Raw genomic sequence first — 18,467 nt, 5'->3', positions numbered from 1 at the left:
TACAATCTAATGCAGTGCAATGCAACAGCTCTGCCATAACTTCTGCCAATAGTATATTAATAAAGTCACTTTTTGTTGACATTGTCAGGAATGAGTAAATGTATTTATATATATCTGTTACTGAGTGGTGTTGTATTGCAACACATTATATTGAGAGGGGTTTCTAGTGTTCTGTAATCCCTATTTACATACAACAATTACAAAACCTACTCAATATAATGCAGTCCAGTACAACACCACCACCAACGATGCCCTCATTGCTAAACATAGAATTGAACTAACACCATTGTTTTTAAGTGTAAGCATCATAACAGTTTACTTTATGGCAGAACAGTTGTATTGGATTGTACAGGTGTACATAATAAAGTAGCCACTGAGCGTGTAGTGGTAATGCAAGAAATACACAAGCAATTAACATTACCTTTTATAAAGTACTTATAAAGGGAGTATAATTGTAATCTCATAAACAGTCCTACACTAGCTGACATAACAGATTTGACTCATGTAAACAGCATTCGTGCATGTCTGGTTGAAAAACCTCCATGACAGGATTTACGTTGCTAAAAGACATACGCAACAAACTAAAGAGAGTAAAACGGAGTTCAACTCAACCAGAAGTAAACTCAGTCGAGCTAAATGCCTCACAAAACCTTGACGGAGTGAAGGTGAATCCAAGGCTATTGTGTTCCACTTCCATATCAAACCCCTGCTTGAGTCATGCTCTCTCCTTTCTCCCAAACCACTCATCACTGTCCACTGAAGGAATAAGAAGACTGCATCCCACTTTCCTTCTAAAGGACATTTGAAGGTAGTTGGGAGGAATGAGCATACATGATAAATCGCTGTAGAAGCCACACAAGAGACAAACTCCCATTCAAAGAGATGGAATCAAACCACCTGCATCAAACCATCAATCAAACACTAACAGCACACAGCTAGAGGCTAACCCAAAGTTGTAGTGTGTGTGTGTGTGTGTGTGTGTGTGTGTGTGTGTGTGTGTGTGTGTGTGTGTGTGTGTGTGTGTGTGTGTGGGATAAAAGCCAGAGTAGTGCAGGTAGAACACAAAGCCTTCAAGTAGTACGATAAAGTATGTACTTACAGACATTACCGGTGTTGTCGAAACTGTTAAGCACTTCATTAACTCTGATAGGCCCCATGTTATCCCTGAGAGAGAGAAATATACAAGGATTACACAGCGGCTGGGGGAAAAACTATATTTGGTTTGTTTTTTATTGTTTTAAATTAAGTATGGATTTATTTGCAAATCTCAAAAGTTGACATTACTTCATTGCAGAAGTGTCTGGCAAAAGTACTTAAAAACAGTTCTTACATATGAAAATATACTTTAAAATGTTTGGTTTCAACATGTAGTCAGATGTAATTTACAGAACGTTCATACTTTAAGTAAAAATTAGACATCAAAGTTACAAATAACCATCAATCCAACAGCATTTGATGATGAAAGGCCTTAATGACATGATATGCAGTGTGGTTTGTTCTAGAGATTCACAATAAACTAAAGAATCTAAATACTTTTAGGTAATGTCATCATCTATACTCTTTTACCCTGAATGATAAAAGCAGCATGACACTGTATAAACCAGGAACTCTGTTGGGCTGTAGTATCGGTAGCATGAAACTAGAGCCTTATGTGCAGCCATTCAAGTGTGTGTACCTGAGTAAGGCACTGTATTCAGGAAAGTAGACGCTTCTGTACTCCACCCACTGGTCATCTGAGGTATCACTAGGGTCTTGGGTCAGAAGTATTTTCCTGCTGAAAAGGTCAAACGTGGCGAACCTGCGGACGGACACCTGTTTGACCTCTGGAGTGTCCATCTGCTTTTGACGCAACACCTGCGGGAGACGAGAGTGGAAGTAAAGGCGACTAAATGGATTTCAATTTCCACAAAAAAAAAAAAACACGTTTCAACACTTTTCACTAGAAAATCTTCTCATAAACTGTAATGTCTTAGCATTCGCAGGATTAATCAGTCATGTGTTCCTGTGTTGGCAGCGTGAGGTTTCACTTTAACAGACAAGCGATCCTTTGAAAAAAACATAATATACAATGAAGGAGTAGGACATTGTTTAATAACTTTTACATTTCTCATTCGTCCACAATTTCAATGACAATGTCATGTTTTCCCTGAACCTAAACCAAAAGATAAATACTTTAAGTCTGTGTTGTTGTAAACAAAGTTAAATTTGTTTTGTATAATTAAACAGAATTATATATATAGAGTGATTGCTGTCCATACACATGGAGTTCATTACTGCGCCAGGAGGAAGAAATGCAGAATGCAATATGGCCCCATTGCTGTGAGCTTTTCTTGGCAGCCGAGTGCAACGTCTGTATAATGCCCATCTATGGGAAAAAGTAAAAGCCCTACTTTAACAGCTACTGCTCGTGTGTACAAGCTTCTTGTACAAGCTTAGCTGATCAGATTCTATGGTCAGAGGAGAGAGCCAAATTATTACTGGTGACAAAGTTACTGTAAAGCTGGAATATATTGTTATAACATCACTTGTTGATAAAATAGCAGATGTTTAAGCTTCAAGTTATTCTCTATGCCATAGTAGATCAGAGTATTAATGAACCAAGATTGCTGATTAAAGAGACTAGCATACTTTAACACACTGAAATAGGTATATTAAAGTGCATAGGAAATGTCCCTATCCATATATAACACAGCGTGGTCAAGGAATAAATACAATGTGAACTACATAGTACAATTGTATTTCAAAGTTTAGTAAACAATGACTTTGTAGCCAAGAAAACATAATAAAGGAAAAAGGCTGGCTGCTACAATATGTTGCCATCACCCTTATTATTCCACAGTTATAAATATTCAGGACAAATATTCAAACGTTGAATCAAAATTACAATACATTTGTATGCTGAACATTCACATTTGGCAAATATGCTCGCGAAAATAGTCTCAAACCACAAGAGGTGTATGCTTTCTTTTGAGGCTAACAATAACTTACCTGTCTCAGGAGAGTCCACCTGGCCTTTGCGACATCAATAGCACCACAGGTCTTATCCCGAGAGCTGTGGGAATTAGCTGCGCAGATGTCTTCATTAATATTTTTCCTCAAAAGCGATGCCGGCTCGGTCTTTTCTGCTGTACCGTTGGAGTCCCTCTCCATTTTATCTTTGAAGATGTGGGTGGAAATAAATCTGCAAACAATGTTACGCCTTGTAAGGCTGTCACAGTTATCGGTAGATATGTGGTTATACAAAAATAAGGCTTTTTTCTGTTAACTACACCAACGCAGAACTGCTCGCAGATATGCTTGGCTGTAATCACCTGTTACACCCACAATGGATACATGCTACTTCCGTACACTTTTGGCATTTGAGACATAGCAATAGATTATCGAAACAATCATGCTCGATTGTCAGTTACAAACTGCCGGCTGCTCATGGTCTGAATTCGATTATTTTAGTCTGGCGTTGCTCACTACGTCATCCACTGTGGGCTTTGTTTAGGAAATCATGCACGTGCATAGAATTTGCTTGCTGCTGTCAACGGTTACCCAACGACAGGACGTTTGATTTAATGAATGAATACACATTTCAGGTTGAAATACAACGCCTATGTGTCATGTGAAACGTGTTTTATTGTCGATATGACTGACATAAATGTACCAGACAGTGTCAGTTAGCTACCTAAAACCACATAATCACAGCTATCACGTGTTAATGTAGCTAATAAACCGTTCAATCGTCGTAATGGCGCTCCTCTCCTCTCTGCTGTGTTCACCGGTTCGTCTCGTTTCACCATCTCGGTTACGATTTTGGGAGCTGGCCATTTGCAAACGGAGAACATGGCTCTCCATGTCGGTCCATCGTTGTTACACGTCGGTAAGGGTGTTCAGTTAACTTTAAATATGCTGTTTCTGCTCACGTACTCAGATGTTGTACTTAAAGTAAAAGTATCCACATTGAGGAAATACTGTTACAAGTAATAGTCCAAAGTATTAGCATCAATATGTAGGCTACTTAAAGATTCAAAAGTAAAAAGTACTCTTAATAAATATATATATATATATGGAGTAAAACAACAATATTTACCTCTGAGATGTAGTGGAGTAGAAGCACAACATAGAAGTACTCAAGTTAAGTACAAGCACTGGAGAGGACTGACTGTTAAGCTATCTCTTAGATAGAAGTCATTCATTATTCAAAAGTAACGATGTCTTTTCACCAGGCTGACAAAACTAGTCTTGTACGAAGCCACAGATAGGGCAGGGGCATAGGGCTGACATTGAGCCCTTCTGGATGTGGCTCACTGCACTCACCTGGAAAACAAGCTTCAGGGAATGGACACGTGAACACCTACACAGTATAATTAATGCTCAAAGTTTTCATTTCAATTATTTCCTATAAGACTTACATTAAGTATTCTAAGATACATTTTGGAATTTGAGAACAACAAATGATCAATCAGTCAACATGTTTGTTAAATTGAAATGTCATGACACCAACCTACCAAATCACCTCTTTGCCAATCCTTACAACCTACTTTCTTTCTTTCTTTTACGTGTAATAGAAACATAATTTCACATGGGAAGAATTTAGGACTGATGAATTAAGACTCTGGTATTTAATAATAACAAGCAGGCTTTATATCACTTATTCCCATACTTACACTTTGAGAAATCACTTTATATTACAACAAATAACTACAGTATACTATACACCACTGCTATACAATCTTGTTTAGACGTTCAGTATATTGTTGCAGTGACTCCTGCACAGAATATTGATTTGAACAGCAACCCTTGCCACACATAATTTTTTAAGTTGTTTTATTTCAGGACACTACAAACTCAGTTGATCATCTCAGCTGTGGACTTGAGAGGTACAAGGACTTACAGAAGTATTTCAACAGGAGACTGAAGGCAGCATACCGCAGATTCTCCAACATGCCTGATCCCTCATTGGTAAGAACTGCCTTCTGCTTCGGGTTTGAACTATTTCATTATGATTTACAACCTCATGTGTAAAGGACACCAACATTCACTCTGGTGGTGTCAGGAACACAGCATTTCTGTGTGGGGTTAGTAGGATGTGGAAGACTCAAATTACACTCATTGGCAGTTGTGAACTTGAGGCATTTGTAATGTCTCTTGACACAGGTCTGTGGACTTCACCATGTGTATTTCATTGAGGGTGACGGCATCTACAGAATGGACCGGAGACAAAGTGAGCAGAAAACATGAATTTGACTACTTTTGGTAACAACTCGTAAAGTCAGAAACTTGAGAACAGAGCCCTGTAATGATATTGCATTCTAACCACTGGAGTTCCTTCATAGACATTTAGTTGAAAGATATTTTAAAGAAGACATAAAGTAAACCAGAAGTACAGTACCTTTTTCCTTATATAACCCTATTCCCATGCATCTGCAACTTTGTATGCATCCTATTATAAGGAATCTCACTTTTATGAATGAGTCCGTTTCCTCTCTCTGTTTGTAGGCGACCCAGAGCCAGAGCAGGTGTTACATTTAGGACACGTCTCTCGGCAGCAGGAGAAGACAGGACTTGAGAATAAAGAGAGGATTCAGTGGACTGTCCAGAGAATACGTCTGTCCCCACAGGAAAAGCATCTTGCTGCCACACTAAAAACTACTCACAGAGAAGAGTTAAGGTGAAAAGACTATAATTAAACATGCAAAGTATCCTTTTATTTGGCAGCAAATGAAAACTGAATGAATAAATGGATGCTTGTCCTGTGACCATGTAGGTGTGTGGTGGTGAAGCTTGATCTTGATCCCCCACACGTCACATTTACACTGGACAAAGTCTTCAGCTTTGGTACGTTTTAAATAGTTTGCAATAATAATAAAAAATGCGATCCAGTTAATAGTGCACTGGCTAAAATAAAAGGGTATTTTTGTGTGCATGGGTCAAGAGTGGGCCACGGATGATGTCCTGTTCTACACGACTCTGGAGGGTCTACGCTGCACCGCAGTGTTTCGGCTGGACCTGACCTCCAGTGGAAGCAGGATAGCTTCTGTGTATGAGGAAACACATCCTGAGTAAGTGTAAGTCATCTCACATTAAAGCTGTGTCTGCTCCCACACCATGTCTAATTGATACATCTCCATCTCCCCAGTGTGTTTGTGGAGGTTGCCCTTTCCAGAGACCGGCAGATACTGAGCATTAACTGCAACAGCAGGACCAGTTCAGAGGTGCTGTTCATAGATAGGACAACATCCCATTTAGAGCCTTTCCTGGTTCAGCCACGCCAGCTGGACCTCCTGTACCATGTGGAGCACTGGAGAAAGTCTCTGATTATACTGACTAATACAGGGCCTGGACACGAATATCAGGTAGAGCTCAATGCACATCTAAACACACACTGTTTTATGTTTTTGGTTTAGCTCCCTTGAAAGTGCTTGAAAAATGCTTGAATTGTAATGTTAACTGCTTTGACTGGAAGTAGTTGGTCTCTATCAGTAACTTGATTCTGCTGTGGTAAATCACAGAGAATTACATTTGGAAGGAGAACAACATGCTGATAAATATTTAATGTTTTCACTAGGTGGTTCAGACCCCTCTCTCAGAGCCATCCATGGTCTCCTGGGTGCCTTTGTTTTGCCCCGACCCTGGCACTGCTGTCAAAGACATGGACGTGGTTGGAGACCATTGTGTGTTGGTTGCAAGAAGCAGCAGCTGCTGAACTCGTCCTGATCGTAGTCCCGCTGAGCCATCCCAAGGAGGCATACACTGTACAGGTGGAAACTCTATTTGAATTATTTATTTTCTTTCTTTGCACATCTTACATCTTACTTCCTTGCTGGCTATTAGTCATATAACTTTTTCACCATTTTGCTTGCTCTTGGTCCAAGCTCCCCTCCTGGGCCTGTGCCATCCAAACCAAGAAGCCCGGCACGGCAGACCAACGCAGTGTGTTAGAGTTCTTAATTTCATCTCCAGTCCACTTCCCGGTGCCCTACTGTCTATACCCTGAGGATGGGATACTTTCATCAGACACTGAAGATGAGTCCTCCCCTGGGAACCAGGGCAAGAATGCCACCACACGCTTAGAGGCCTGCAGCCAAGTGAGAACACTGGAACACACACACACACACTGAAACAGTATCAGCTGCTGGGAGGTGAGCGTTTTCTATTCAGACTCAAGTGTCCGCTGGTAAAGCTCTTTTGGCAACTATCCACCAGAGAAAGAAGATCTCAGTAGTACACAGTCATGCACACATACAGCTAGCACATAGAAGGGCAGGTGATGACGTTTCCAAAACAAATATCTAATAGCGGTTTCAAGATTGTTTAAGATTTCCTAACGTCCCTCTTCCTGTCCTCTGTAGGATGGCACCTTGGTGCCAGTGACACTGTTTCATTCAGGACCTGTGGAGGGTTTGAAACAGGCGCCACTGCTCGTCCATGTCTACGGAGCTTATGGCAGAGATCTCAACATGGAGTTCTGCGCAGAGAAAAGGCTGCTGCTGGAGCAAGGCTGGGCTCTGGCCTACTGCCACATCAGGTAACGCATTGCCTCTCCAGAAGCCTAGAAACTAACATGATTGGCTCAGCAGGTTATCTGGTGATGAGAGGCATGCTTTATGTTGGTAACAGCTGTGCTTATATTGATTGTGTATTGATGTTGTGCGGTAAGAACATTTCTGTGAGGGCAAATTACGTCTGGAATTCAAAACTTGTGTATTGAAGTCAATCTGTGTTATCTACCTTTACCCCTTCCTAGAGGTGGAGGAGAGCGGGGTCTCTCCTGGCAAAGACAAGCTTGTGTAGAGGGGAAGCAGAGAGGAGTGCAGGACCTCCAAGCCTGTCTCCATCACCTCTTCTCCTTAGGAGTCTCCTCTTCTTCACTCACTGCCCTTAGCCTGCAGTGCTGGGGCTGTGCCAGTGGGAGCACTGTGTAACAGACACCCACACATGATGCGTGCTGTCACACTGCAGGTAAGATGTCATCTGAGATATGTGTGTGTTTGCATGCTGGCTACTTGGAGTGTTTAGCTTTAAGTGTTATTCTATGTAAGAATATTAGGGACTCTGTGTCTTCCTCAAGGGCACTTTAATAGAGCAGGAGTTTGCCAATATGTAAGAGTTAAATATAGATAGACGGGCATTCTCTCTACTTATTACACCACAGTGTACACACACACACACACACACACACACACACACACACACACACACACACACACACACACCTAAAGCCTTATTTTACTGTGTTTAGGCTCCTTTCCTGGATGTTTTGGGAACTATGGAGGATCCCAGCCTGCCTCTAACTTTGGAGGATAGAGAAGAATGGGGGGACCCAGTAGGAAACCCAAAACATAGACTCACTATCTCCTCCTACTGTCCCCTTCACAACATAACCCCTCAGGTACGGAGAGGAAGACCGTGAAAGACAAACATGTAGCTGCAGTTTATGCATTTTGGCATCAGCAGTTTCATCTACTGGGACTAAAATCATATGAGATTTAATCTGATTTATAAACTACCATGTAGTTTTAGTTTTACTAAATTAAATTGGCCTGCTCTGGTAGGTAACAGAGATAATTCAGACTGTTAAATGTTTAAATTCCCTTGCCCTCAATTTGTTGCATTTACATCAATCAATCAATTATTTTTTATTTATATAGCCCAATATCACAAATGATGAATTTGCCATTTTTACAGCATACGACACACTCTGTCCTTAGATCCTTGCAGCGGATAAAGAAAAACTCAAGCAGCTTCCAGTCCCTCTGATAAATAATCTATTCTGAAAAATGTACCAGCAGGCCTTATAAATGTGAGAGATACATAGGACTATTAATAATCAATAATGTTTGCTTACCACCATACTGTGAACTACTGTAGGATAATTATATTTGTGTGATTGTGTGTGTGTTTGTAATTCTGTGTGCCAGTGCTACCCATCGATTCTGCTGACTGCCTACAGCGGTGACGCCAGGGTTCCTCTGGCAGGTGTCCTCCGATACACCGAGCAGCTAAAAAACGCCATTCATACACACTTCACCGTGAAACCAAAGTCAAGTACGTGCACACTGTACACTCTCACAACAGCTTAAACATGGATTGATCACCTAGATGCAAATGTGTGCAGCCATACAAGCTATTGTATAAATGTGTGTTCTGCATCATCCGAGGTTTTAATAGTTCAGGGTCAGCTCCCAACAGTAGTGTCAGTGTGCATGTCTGGAGAGGCAGCAGAAACACAAGTATGGCCGTCTGCCTGGGGGAAACTGCTAACAGCATTTGAAGTTCATGACCAAAGTATAGTATAGGTCACCTTGTAGTATAGTGTGTGTGTGTGTGTGTGTGTGTGTGTCTGTGTGTCAGCTAATTGCTCTCATTTCCCCATAGACCAGCTCTTTCTCCCTCTCACTTATAATCTGCCTTCCCCACATTGGTGGTACTCCTCTTTACACCCCTTTCTCTCTCTGGCACTGCCTCCACTCTTCTTGTTTCGAATGCACACATTATCTCTCTCCCTTTCCTGTTGTTCATACACACATACACCAGGCAGCTTAAGTGTCTGTGTGTGTGTGTGTATATGTCTCCCTAATCTGTCTCTCTCTGTTCTCCGGAGTCTTTGATAAAGTGCTGATGGCATAGACACATGCAGGCGGGTGGGCAGGCCTATTAGCATGGTAAAGAGATAGTGTATCAGAGCAAGAGATTAGACGCCACAGACTGGGAGCTGTCAAGGTCAAGACCGCACTTGTGAAACAGCCCGTACCACAGAGACGGGGAGTGGGGGATAATGTGGTGGGGTTTGAGAAGAGGGAGGGCAATATCAGATGGGAGAGCGAATGAAAGAAAGGAGTGTAAAGACAGTCAGAGAAGAGAGAGAGAACATGTGGGACAACTGGACAGAGAGAGGAGGGGAGCGGAGAAAGTGGACATATAATAAGATAAGGGAAAAGTTAGAGATCTTCTTCTCCCTCGTTCTGCCTTTGACCTCCGTCTCTCGGTCTTCCTTGTTGTTTTAGAATGTGAACAAGCACCAAACATAGTTCTGAATATCCAACCTGGAGCAAATCACCTCGGACCAGAAGACTTCGAGCTGATGCTGGAGGAGGTAATGCACTCTACTGCAAACATGTTTTATCAGTTGACTTATTGGGTACAGACTGAGAGCTTTTCCCTCTGTCTTTTCTCCCGGACACAGGAAGCCCTCGCACTAGCATTTCTATACACAGAGCTGGGCCTGGACCCTCCTCGACCTCGGAGGAGGAAGAGATAGCACGCCTACCAGGAATCAATGACCCAAACATCTACCATTAGAACGACAACTATGATGACATAATGGTGCCCAAATCTTTAACCATACCAGTGGAAGAGACGACAGCATGGACAGTGAATGTGTCTGCAATGGTCCTCTTTATTATATGACATAAATCTCTTACAGAGGAGACACCAAAGAAGAATCTGGATGATTGCATTGATGCTTTGAATTGTAATAATTAAATGCCATTTAGCATTTATAAAGTATGTCCATGGCACTCAAATAGCAGGTCTTCTCAGAGACGTAGCACTGTTCAGGGTGGTTGGGGTTAAAGTGAATGAGGGTGGAGTACTGAATCATCAAACCCTCCCCTGCCTCCGTCAGGATACGAGACTTTTGTAACACCTTGCCTTCGCTGACTTGGTTTGTGCTCATCAGCACCTTCAACTGCTCTGGTAACTCACGAATGGAGGAGAGATCTGTGATGGCAGATTCTTTACCAAAGTTAAGCACCATGAGGAAAGCTCGGTCAAGACCGTCCAGCTCTCTGAGGTAAGAGAAGACACTGGCATCAGCGTGGACGTAGCAGAACCAGCCGCGGTGCAGGGGGAGCTCTGACTGACGCAGTTTGTTTAGGAAACGGTACTGAGCCAGAACAGACCCTTCGTCTTTCTTCTGGACCTAGAAGTGAAAGAGTGACAAGGGGAGACACGATGTAAAATAAGCTCTGGCCAGATGTTCAACAGGAGAACAGTGTTGAAAGAGTGCTGTACCTCCACATTGACGCTGCTGTAGTCGGGGTGTACAGGCAACCAGGTGATGTTGGTTTTGTTGTTAAAGCCTGCATTCATGTCACCACTCCACTGCATTGGAGAGCGCTGAGGGTCCCGACTGGCACTCTGCAGTGAAAGGACAGGCATCATTTAATCGCTGCAGCTTCTACTGACAATGAATGTATATGGAAACACTTTCATGTACGTACAAATACAACAAAACTGCAATAAATCCATCATGAAAGTTAAATTGTTGTATCTTTATTGAAATAAGGAGGTGATTTAACTTAATAGCTGTGTTTTGTGATGCATTTGAAGATGATTATATAACTATTTATAGCCTCAACACATGGTGTCCTGTCATTGGTTGTGTTCAGTGTTTGCACAGTACTGACTGCATTGTATTTGCCGGCGGGGTCCTGTATCTGACTGTCTGTGACATTAATGTTCTCCATGCCGATCTCCTCGCCGTAGTAGGTGGTGGGCGTGCCTGGGAGGGTCAGCAGCAGCATGTTGATGACACGGATGTAGGTCTGACCAGCACTGGAGGCTATTCGAGGCTTGTCATGGTTCCCAACCTGATAACAGTGGAGGTTGGAGAAATAGAACAGAAGGTGGAGGGGGGAGTTGGGTAAGTTGGAAAAGGAAAAGGTAGGGGGAGGTGGATGAAGATAAAGTGACTCCTGACTCACCACCCAGTTGGGCCATTGTCCCTTAGGTATGTTGGCCATCCACAAGTGGACCAGATGTTGAACCCACAAGCCGCTCGTGTTCTGAGGCAGGTCCAGCAGGTAAAAGTTGAAGGGGAAGTCACTTTCTTTAACCAGCGGGGTGCCATAGTACATCATGGTCTTGTCCACCTCGTGGTAATCATACGACTCAGTCACCATGAACCTGGAGTGGAGCAAGAACTAGTGTATGATGCAACATGCAATCTGATCCGCAGCCATACTGAACATTGTCAACATTCAAGACTTGAGTTTCATCCTCGTGAAGTCTGCTGAACTCTTTCATTCCATATGCCCCACACTAATATAGACATTTGTATCAGGAAAAAGGTAGTCCTGTTGAAAAAAGGAATTTTCTTTTAGTCCGGGCTTCATATTTATATTTGCGCAATCTTAATATTATCTTGGATTGTAATTATGTCTTGATAATAACCTTATTGTTAATGTTTGGACAGTAGTGAAACACAGTTATGTTGGGACAGGGCCACACAAATTGTGTAGCGCAATAAAAAAATATTAATGATGAGCTATTTGAACCTTATGCAATTTAAGTGAGTACCAGTCCCAGTTAGAACAATATCTTTATTGTATGGTTATGGCTCCCATACCTGTATCTGCCAGGCTCACGGCTGTAGATGTCCATCTCAGCCCTCCAGTCCCTCAGCAGGTCATGCAGGCCCAGCTGACTGGTGGTGTAGTCATGGTGGAGATCCCACTCTGAGGTTACAGACTCCTGGAGGGTTATGAATATAAATATGAGGTAATGTAGCTATTATTGGATGAGTATGTGTTATAGTGAGGTTTAGGATACTAGGTGGTCCATTCATAGTAAAGCTTCCACCCTGACATCATCAACTATAGTGGATTAAGAGAGCCCAACCATATTTTCTTCTGCACATTGGTGGTTAGGAGAGAGAAAGAAGAGCCACTGGGCTAATATCACGTTGAATCGTAATAACGTCCTGGTACTAACCTTATTATTAACATATATACACAGTGGTGAAACACAGTTACGTTGCACAGGGCCGCTCAAAGTGTCAAAAAAAAAGATTTGACAAAGTGTGAGGCAATACCATACACGGGACGGTTGCATAAGAAATAAAATTATAAATGATGACCAGCCAGGCTGTTCAGCCAACAGCTAGTAAAGCACATAGTTGGTCTGAATTTAAAGCTATAACCAGCACTAAACCAGTAAAGCAATACTGATAACACAGATAGCTGAGTCACGTTCAAGGCTGTGGTAAAATTCTCAATATAATAAAGACACAGCAATGACTTTTTATTGCAAAGTTGTGGTTCCATTCCATTCGTCTCTGCAGTGCCCAACAGTGACCCCTCGTCCTTGTTCAACATCACTGTAAAGCACAGCTTGGCGTGGGTTATTAAAAAGAAGTAGTGGGTTAATGCAGCGGTGAGTAGGCGAGTCTCAGTGTTATAGTTATTCTTCAGAAGTGAATAAATCCCAATGACTTTGCTAATCCACCAAAAATATGCCTCTTTTCTACTAATCTTTCCTGTGTGAGAAATAACCTCAGCCTCCGTGGGAGAGAAAAAACTCGCTTTTGTTAGTGAGCTTAAATCTGCATGATTCATGAACCCTTTAAATTCCAAGAACAGTATTTTCTCCGGAAGGGCACGAGATGATCCTGACATTTAAGCGAGAGATAACTGATGAATGATACATTGTGTACAGTGTGAACTCTCCCACTCAGCTACTGATTATGTTTGTTCTTCCTGCTACACGGGAAAGCACTGCTTCAGTGGAGCTGCTTCTACCCACAGGGCTGATTTCCCCCCCCCCCCCCGTTTAAATCTGGGCTCTGACATGTCACATGTTATATAATTCAACAAAAGAAAATCATAATATAATTGCATAACTGAATGTTACAATAGAGATGAACTCAAACTAAACTTTGAACTCAGGAAGAAAAGAGGAGAGCATAATAGAGCAGCAGCACAAGCTACATGGAAACATAGAAATACCTTACTGACTGAGTATTATTATTCAAAACATGACAACTTGTGACTGTCTCTACTCCCAAATATTTCAGAAATGTTTATATTTTCTTAAGATTTAAAGAAGCGTATCCAAAATGATGACTACAAGTTTATAGTATTTAAGAACTATTCACCGTGTCACTGAAGTTAAATCTGATTGGAGCTGAAGCTTGGCCTCGCGTGGGGTTAATGGCTTCTGCCATTTGTTATGGATTAATTTCAACTGGCAGATCAGACGGACCTTACCATCTTTGGTGGCCGTGTGTCGAGTCAACGTGAGGACAAACAGCTGTGAGAGCTAAGCCGGCAGACAATGCTGCCTGTCAGTGTGTCCGTTGGAGTAAACAATGCTACAGTAGACTGAATTGAACCCGGCGAGGTTAGTTGCTATGAGGGGCTGAGAGGTGACACTCACGGGCGCCTTATTTGGGTCCACTTGTGGTTCATCCCTCAAGTGAGCGGCCTCCAGGAGGTGCTTCACTGCATCCATCCGGAACCCGTCCACACCCTTCTCCAACCAGAAATGAATAATATCCTAAAATAGACAAAAGTAACAAAAGAAAACACGGCTTAACTAGTTTAATGTGTAATCAGTTGGCCGTTACACATTACACAGCATTGTGTATCCTCCAACAACACTGAGGAGTTTAGTATGAGAAACATTATGTGAGTCACAAACGCTTTTAGAAATGAGTCATTTAGCAGAGATGTTTGCGAGGCATGTAATCTTACAGTGATCTCTTTGCGGACATGCAGGTTTCTGAAGTTCAGGTCTGGTTGCTCCTTGAGGAACTGGTGCAGGTAGCATTGGCCTCTCACGTCATCATAAGTCCATGACGAGTTCCCAAACACACTCACCTGAGAGGAACGAGGAGGGAAACAGAAGAGGATTAGGAAGTGTAGACATTAAGAAACTACCCATCTGAAGACTGGAAAACTTGTTCAACTCCAACACATCACACACACACACACACACACACACACACATAGTGTAGAGCTGAAAACCAGTACCCACCCAATTATTGGGCCTTGGTGCGGTTGCATTGCAGTCAGTCCAGACGTAGTAATCCTTGTAGTGAGGCTCTCTAGTCCGGCTCAAGTTGAACCAGCGGTGTTGGTCGCTGGTGTGATTGGGAATGAAATCCATGATCAGCTTCAAACCTGGTGGCAACAGAGAGTCAAAGAAATGCTACACCCAAAACAAGCCGCGTGGTGATCCACCATCGAATCTCTGCATGCACAGGGGGACATGAGACGCACACACCTTTCTTTTGCATTTCACCCAGGAGATCTTCAAAGTCCTGCATGGTTCCAAAGAGCGGGTCGATGGAGCGGAAATCTGCCACATCATAGCCGAAGTCCCTCATGGGAGAGCGGTAGAAAGGACTGATCCACACTGACTTGATGTTCAGGTACTCGAAGTGATCCAGCTGCTCCTGAATTCCTGCCAGACCAGAGACACCACAATGATGAATACTGGATCCTGGAGCTTTCATTAAATAATGAAAAAAACTTTCATTCCACTCTCAATACAGAGTTTTCAATGCATATTTTTAATTAATTATAAAATATGTTTCTAAATACAGAGCAATATTCTTCCCTTTCATCAGTAGCTCAATTAAACAGGTAGGCTGCCAATACTTTATAAAGTGTGCATATTGTGTCTAATGTCTTTATTCATTGTTAAAGTCAATGATTTACTCAAGTGTTATAGGCTGTTGTGATGAGTACACCTTTTGGGTTGCCAGGTTGTGAAAGTATCCCTCTGGTTGTTTATCCTTTCTATTAGGCAATGTAGTAATAAATGTTAGTAATTTCTTAATAGATGCATGTGGGCTTCACAGTCCATGTTTAAATATTAATATATTAGTAAATGGATTGTGTGTTTTATTTGATAATTCTAACCTGCAAGTGTCTCTATAAATAAAATGTATTATTATTTTAGTCCAGATACTCTACAGCTGTTGCCATAAGGTAAGTGGTCCATTCATTAGAGTACCTGATGAACTAAAGAGCTATTTAAATGTTAAAGTGTCCTGCTGGAGGAGTATCTTTCTCAACCTGGCAACCCAAACGTTAGTCTTATTAGAAGTGTAATACTAATGTGTAACGCATTACTAAACGACTAGTTACAAATGATAACCCCTTTATAAAGAATGACGTAAGAGAGTTTTATTTTTAATGAGGATGTTAAAGAGCTCGCAGCAGGTCCGGGGCATCTTACCTTTGAGGTCTCCGACCCCATCTCCGTCGGAGTCCCTGAAGGAGCGAGTGTAAACCTGGTACACCGGGGAGGCCTGCCACCAGCTGAGGCACCGCGGCGACATCACGATCACCGTGACGGTGAGCGTGACCAGCGCCAGGGTGCACGCCACCGTCAGCCAGAACAGGATCTCCCGGGGCACGCGGTACCGGGCCTGGGAGGAGTACAGCAGCAACACCTCCTTCGGCATCCCGGCGTACGGTTTTATCTGCGTGTACTCCGCCGCGTCCGACTCGTGCTTCTCCCCGGGGTCTGCGTGGATGGTGTCCGCCGCTGACCCGCCGCCTTCTTCATCCTGGTACCCCGGGTTTCGGGTGTACAGCCCCAGCTCCAGACTACCATCGGTGTCTTTTGTTAAACTCATTTCAATTTCCAAAAGAGCAAACTGTGTTGATTTAACTAGCTTCAGGAACACCGACTGTGTCAAAGAGCCAACATTAACTGCTCTTAGGAGGGTCAGAGTACACACTTCTCTCTATCTCTCTCTCTCTCTCTCTCTCACACACACTCACTCACTCACACACACACACACACACACACACACACACACACTCACACACACTGAGCAGTGCCACCTGAGGAATGTGGGAACTGGAGAGTTGGATGGGAATGGGTGGAGATTAGCTTTTATTGTTGCAGTGTTGGCTGAACTATGTGGTGGGAGAGGTATGCATGCCCTTTCCTTACTTTAATAGAAGTAGCAATACTCAAAAGTCATTAGAAGTGTTTCAAAAAGTAAAAGCACATTAAGTTTAAAATCACCAAAATGTACAAAAGTTTCAAAAATTACTTTTAAAGCGCATTAAGTCTTTTGGAAAAGTTTTAATCAACAAAGTAAATAGCAACTGCAGCTGTCAAGTTAAAGAAAAATATTTAATAATATGCAGTACATTTTGTATACTCAAGTAAAGTACAAGTACCTCAAATCTGTACTGAAGAACAGTACATGAGAAAGGTTACTTTCCACCACTAGCTAGGACATTTACTGGATCTACTCCATCTGACTGCAACACTGTTTGGATCCGGGATGTAGAAGAGACATTTTCAAGGACCAACATGTTACATCTACATAGTGTTATTTGCAATAAAACAGATAGAGATATGCATTATTATTGTGGTAGAAGAACTACAGCAATTATGAAGTTACCTCCTGGGTTTTTTGTGGTACCCTCGTAAGTGCAAGTGCAGTACTTTTGAGAAACATTTTAAAAACACAGTGCCGATACAAATCAGTCGTCAAACTGTTGCCTTTTAGCATGCATGTCTTGCACACCATTGGTCAGATTGACAAAAAAAAATAATAACGAGAAAGAAAGAAAGAGGACTTCCTGTCAAGTCTATTCTATTTCAACATGTAGAATAATCTAAGATAAACACGTACAAATACAAATGTTGCAGATCTAAATGTTGTTGCAATCATTTGTCCCATATCCCAAGTTATGTTAAAACTTTAGAGTACACCACGCTGTGCCAAAAATACTTATGCTTTCTTTTTTTGAGCTACATGGTGTTTTGTTTACAAAGCCTTTGTGTGAGTGCCCTGGCACAGAACAATGTACACCCCACAGGGCACAAACGGTCATTGGATAACACCAAAACAAATGTACAAACTTTCTATTGTGTTGTACTGAACAGTGAAAGCTTACAGAAAGACACAAAGCTGACATTTCAAGTTGGCACTGGAAAAAAAAAAAAAAAAAGCATAGCAGTTTAAAACGTTTTAAACTTAAATCCATCTTTTATTGACGTTTATGTTCACTGTATGGTCTGTAACATCACAATAGCATACTGGGGAATTAGTACAGGAAGAAGGGATGGTGAATACCTTGGTGTCTCATAAACCTCCCTTCTTTGTGTCCTCTCAAAAAAAGAAAAAAGGTCAAAGATGAAGGTGAGTGGGTCATACATTACTCTCAAATGCACACCAGCTTATTACCTCATTCTGTCTTCAAAATACAGCGTTTTAATAAAAGCTAAAAAGCACTGGAATAAATAAAAAAGTGTGGAATTTTTCATTGCCATCTGTCAATTCTACGTATGTATATAAAGAGTGGCAAAGAGTACGAGGGTTCATTTCCATCCTAAAATGCCCACATGAGGAATGTCAGGTCGGTCTTTTTTCTGTTTCTATATTATCGCCTCCCTTCTCGGTCACATTGAACCCACCGGCGCAGAATAACTGGCTTTTTAAAATTCTCTTTACTTAACATATCCCGAAATCAAAAGCAACAAGTCAGGATCAAATTATTCAGACTTCACCAAAACAGTCCTACGGAAAAGTGTCAGTCTTGAGATTATATTTTACAACCTGAAAAATGTGCATGTTTTCTTTTCTTGTTTTGTCATTAAGTGACTGATGAGACTTTGATTGCTGCTTGTATTCAGTCCATGCAGTGGAATCCGTGTGAATAATGAACTACATTCATAAAAATAAATGTTTCTCCTTCCTTCCCTCTCTTAATTCCTCTCCT

At 41.9% G+C, this 18,467-nt stretch overlaps 3 protein-coding genes across 4 annotated transcripts in view; 1 reads left to right on the top strand and 2 right to left on the bottom strand.

Moving 5' to 3' along the window:
* The window catches only part of camkmt (calmodulin-lysine N-methyltransferase), a 92,163-nt gene extending 87,958 nt beyond the window's left edge, over positions 1-4,205 (bottom strand). The window contains exons 1-4 of the mRNA XM_029449477.1: positions 4,079-4,205; positions 2,989-3,181; positions 1,676-1,854; positions 1,100-1,164 (exon numbers count right to left, since the gene is read on the bottom strand). Coding sequence (XP_029305337.1) covers positions 1,100-1,164; positions 1,676-1,854; positions 2,989-3,181; positions 4,079-4,110 — 469 coding nt within the window. The 5' untranslated portion in view covers positions 4,111-4,205. The remainder of the gene's footprint in view (positions 1-1,099; positions 1,165-1,675; positions 1,855-2,988; positions 3,182-4,078) is intronic.
* Positions 3,498-10,352, top strand: prepl (prolyl endopeptidase like). Its single transcript, XM_029449476.1, is given in 17 exon segments — positions 3,498-3,868; positions 4,825-4,950; positions 5,146-5,212; positions 5,488-5,659; positions 5,756-5,826; positions 5,924-6,050; positions 6,128-6,344; positions 6,557-6,679; positions 6,681-6,749; positions 6,864-7,076; positions 7,341-7,516; positions 7,736-7,870; positions 7,872-7,950; positions 8,231-8,380; positions 8,910-9,036; positions 9,996-10,084; positions 10,175-10,352. Coding segments are annotated over 17 exon segments (2,148 nt in total). The 5' UTR covers positions 3,498-3,736; the 3' UTR covers positions 10,250-10,352.
* Positions 10,353-10,442: 90 nt separating this feature from the next.
* On the bottom strand, positions 10,443-16,360 carry slc3a1 (solute carrier family 3 member 1). Of its 2 annotated transcripts, XM_029449475.1 has the most exons (10): positions 15,958-16,360; positions 14,998-15,177; positions 14,749-14,894; positions 14,466-14,591; positions 14,149-14,268; positions 12,341-12,465; positions 11,697-11,898; positions 11,400-11,582; positions 11,005-11,130; positions 10,481-10,912 (listed from the first exon to the last, which is right to left on the bottom strand). In XM_029449475.1, the coding sequence occupies exons 1-10, from the start codon at positions 16,358-16,360 to the stop codon at positions 10,481-10,483; spliced, it is 2,043 nt and encodes a 680-aa protein (XP_029305335.1). The 2 variants fall into 2 exon arrangements, with proteins under 2 accessions (XP_029305334.1, XP_029305335.1); XM_029449474.1 differs by having other exon boundaries at positions 10,443-10,912; positions 11,400-11,898.
* Between the last annotated feature and the right edge of the window lie 2,107 nt (positions 16,361-18,467).

Source organism: Cottoperca gobio, chromosome 15 (assembly GCF_900634415.1).
Source record: "Cottoperca gobio chromosome 15, fCotGob3.1, whole genome shotgun sequence".
Lineage (NCBI taxonomy): Eukaryota > Metazoa > Chordata > Actinopteri > Perciformes > Bovichtidae > Cottoperca > Cottoperca gobio.
The sequence above is the reverse complement of the archived record's forward strand: the minus strand, read 5'-3'. Positions and strand labels throughout refer to the sequence as shown.

Coding starts and splice junctions, on each gene's coding strand:
- slc3a1 (XM_029449474.1), bottom strand. CDS start 16,360: ATGAGTTTAACAAAAGACACCGATGGTAGTCTGGAGCTGGGGCTGTAC. Junction 15,178..15,957: donor TGGGGTCGGAGACCTCAAAG/GTAAGATGCCCC, acceptor CTGGTCTGGCAG/GAATTCAGGAGCAGCTGGAT. Junction 14,592..14,748: donor CACCAAGGCCCAATAATTGG/GTGGGTACTGGT, acceptor CGTTCCTCTCAG/GTGAGTGTGTTTGGGAACTC.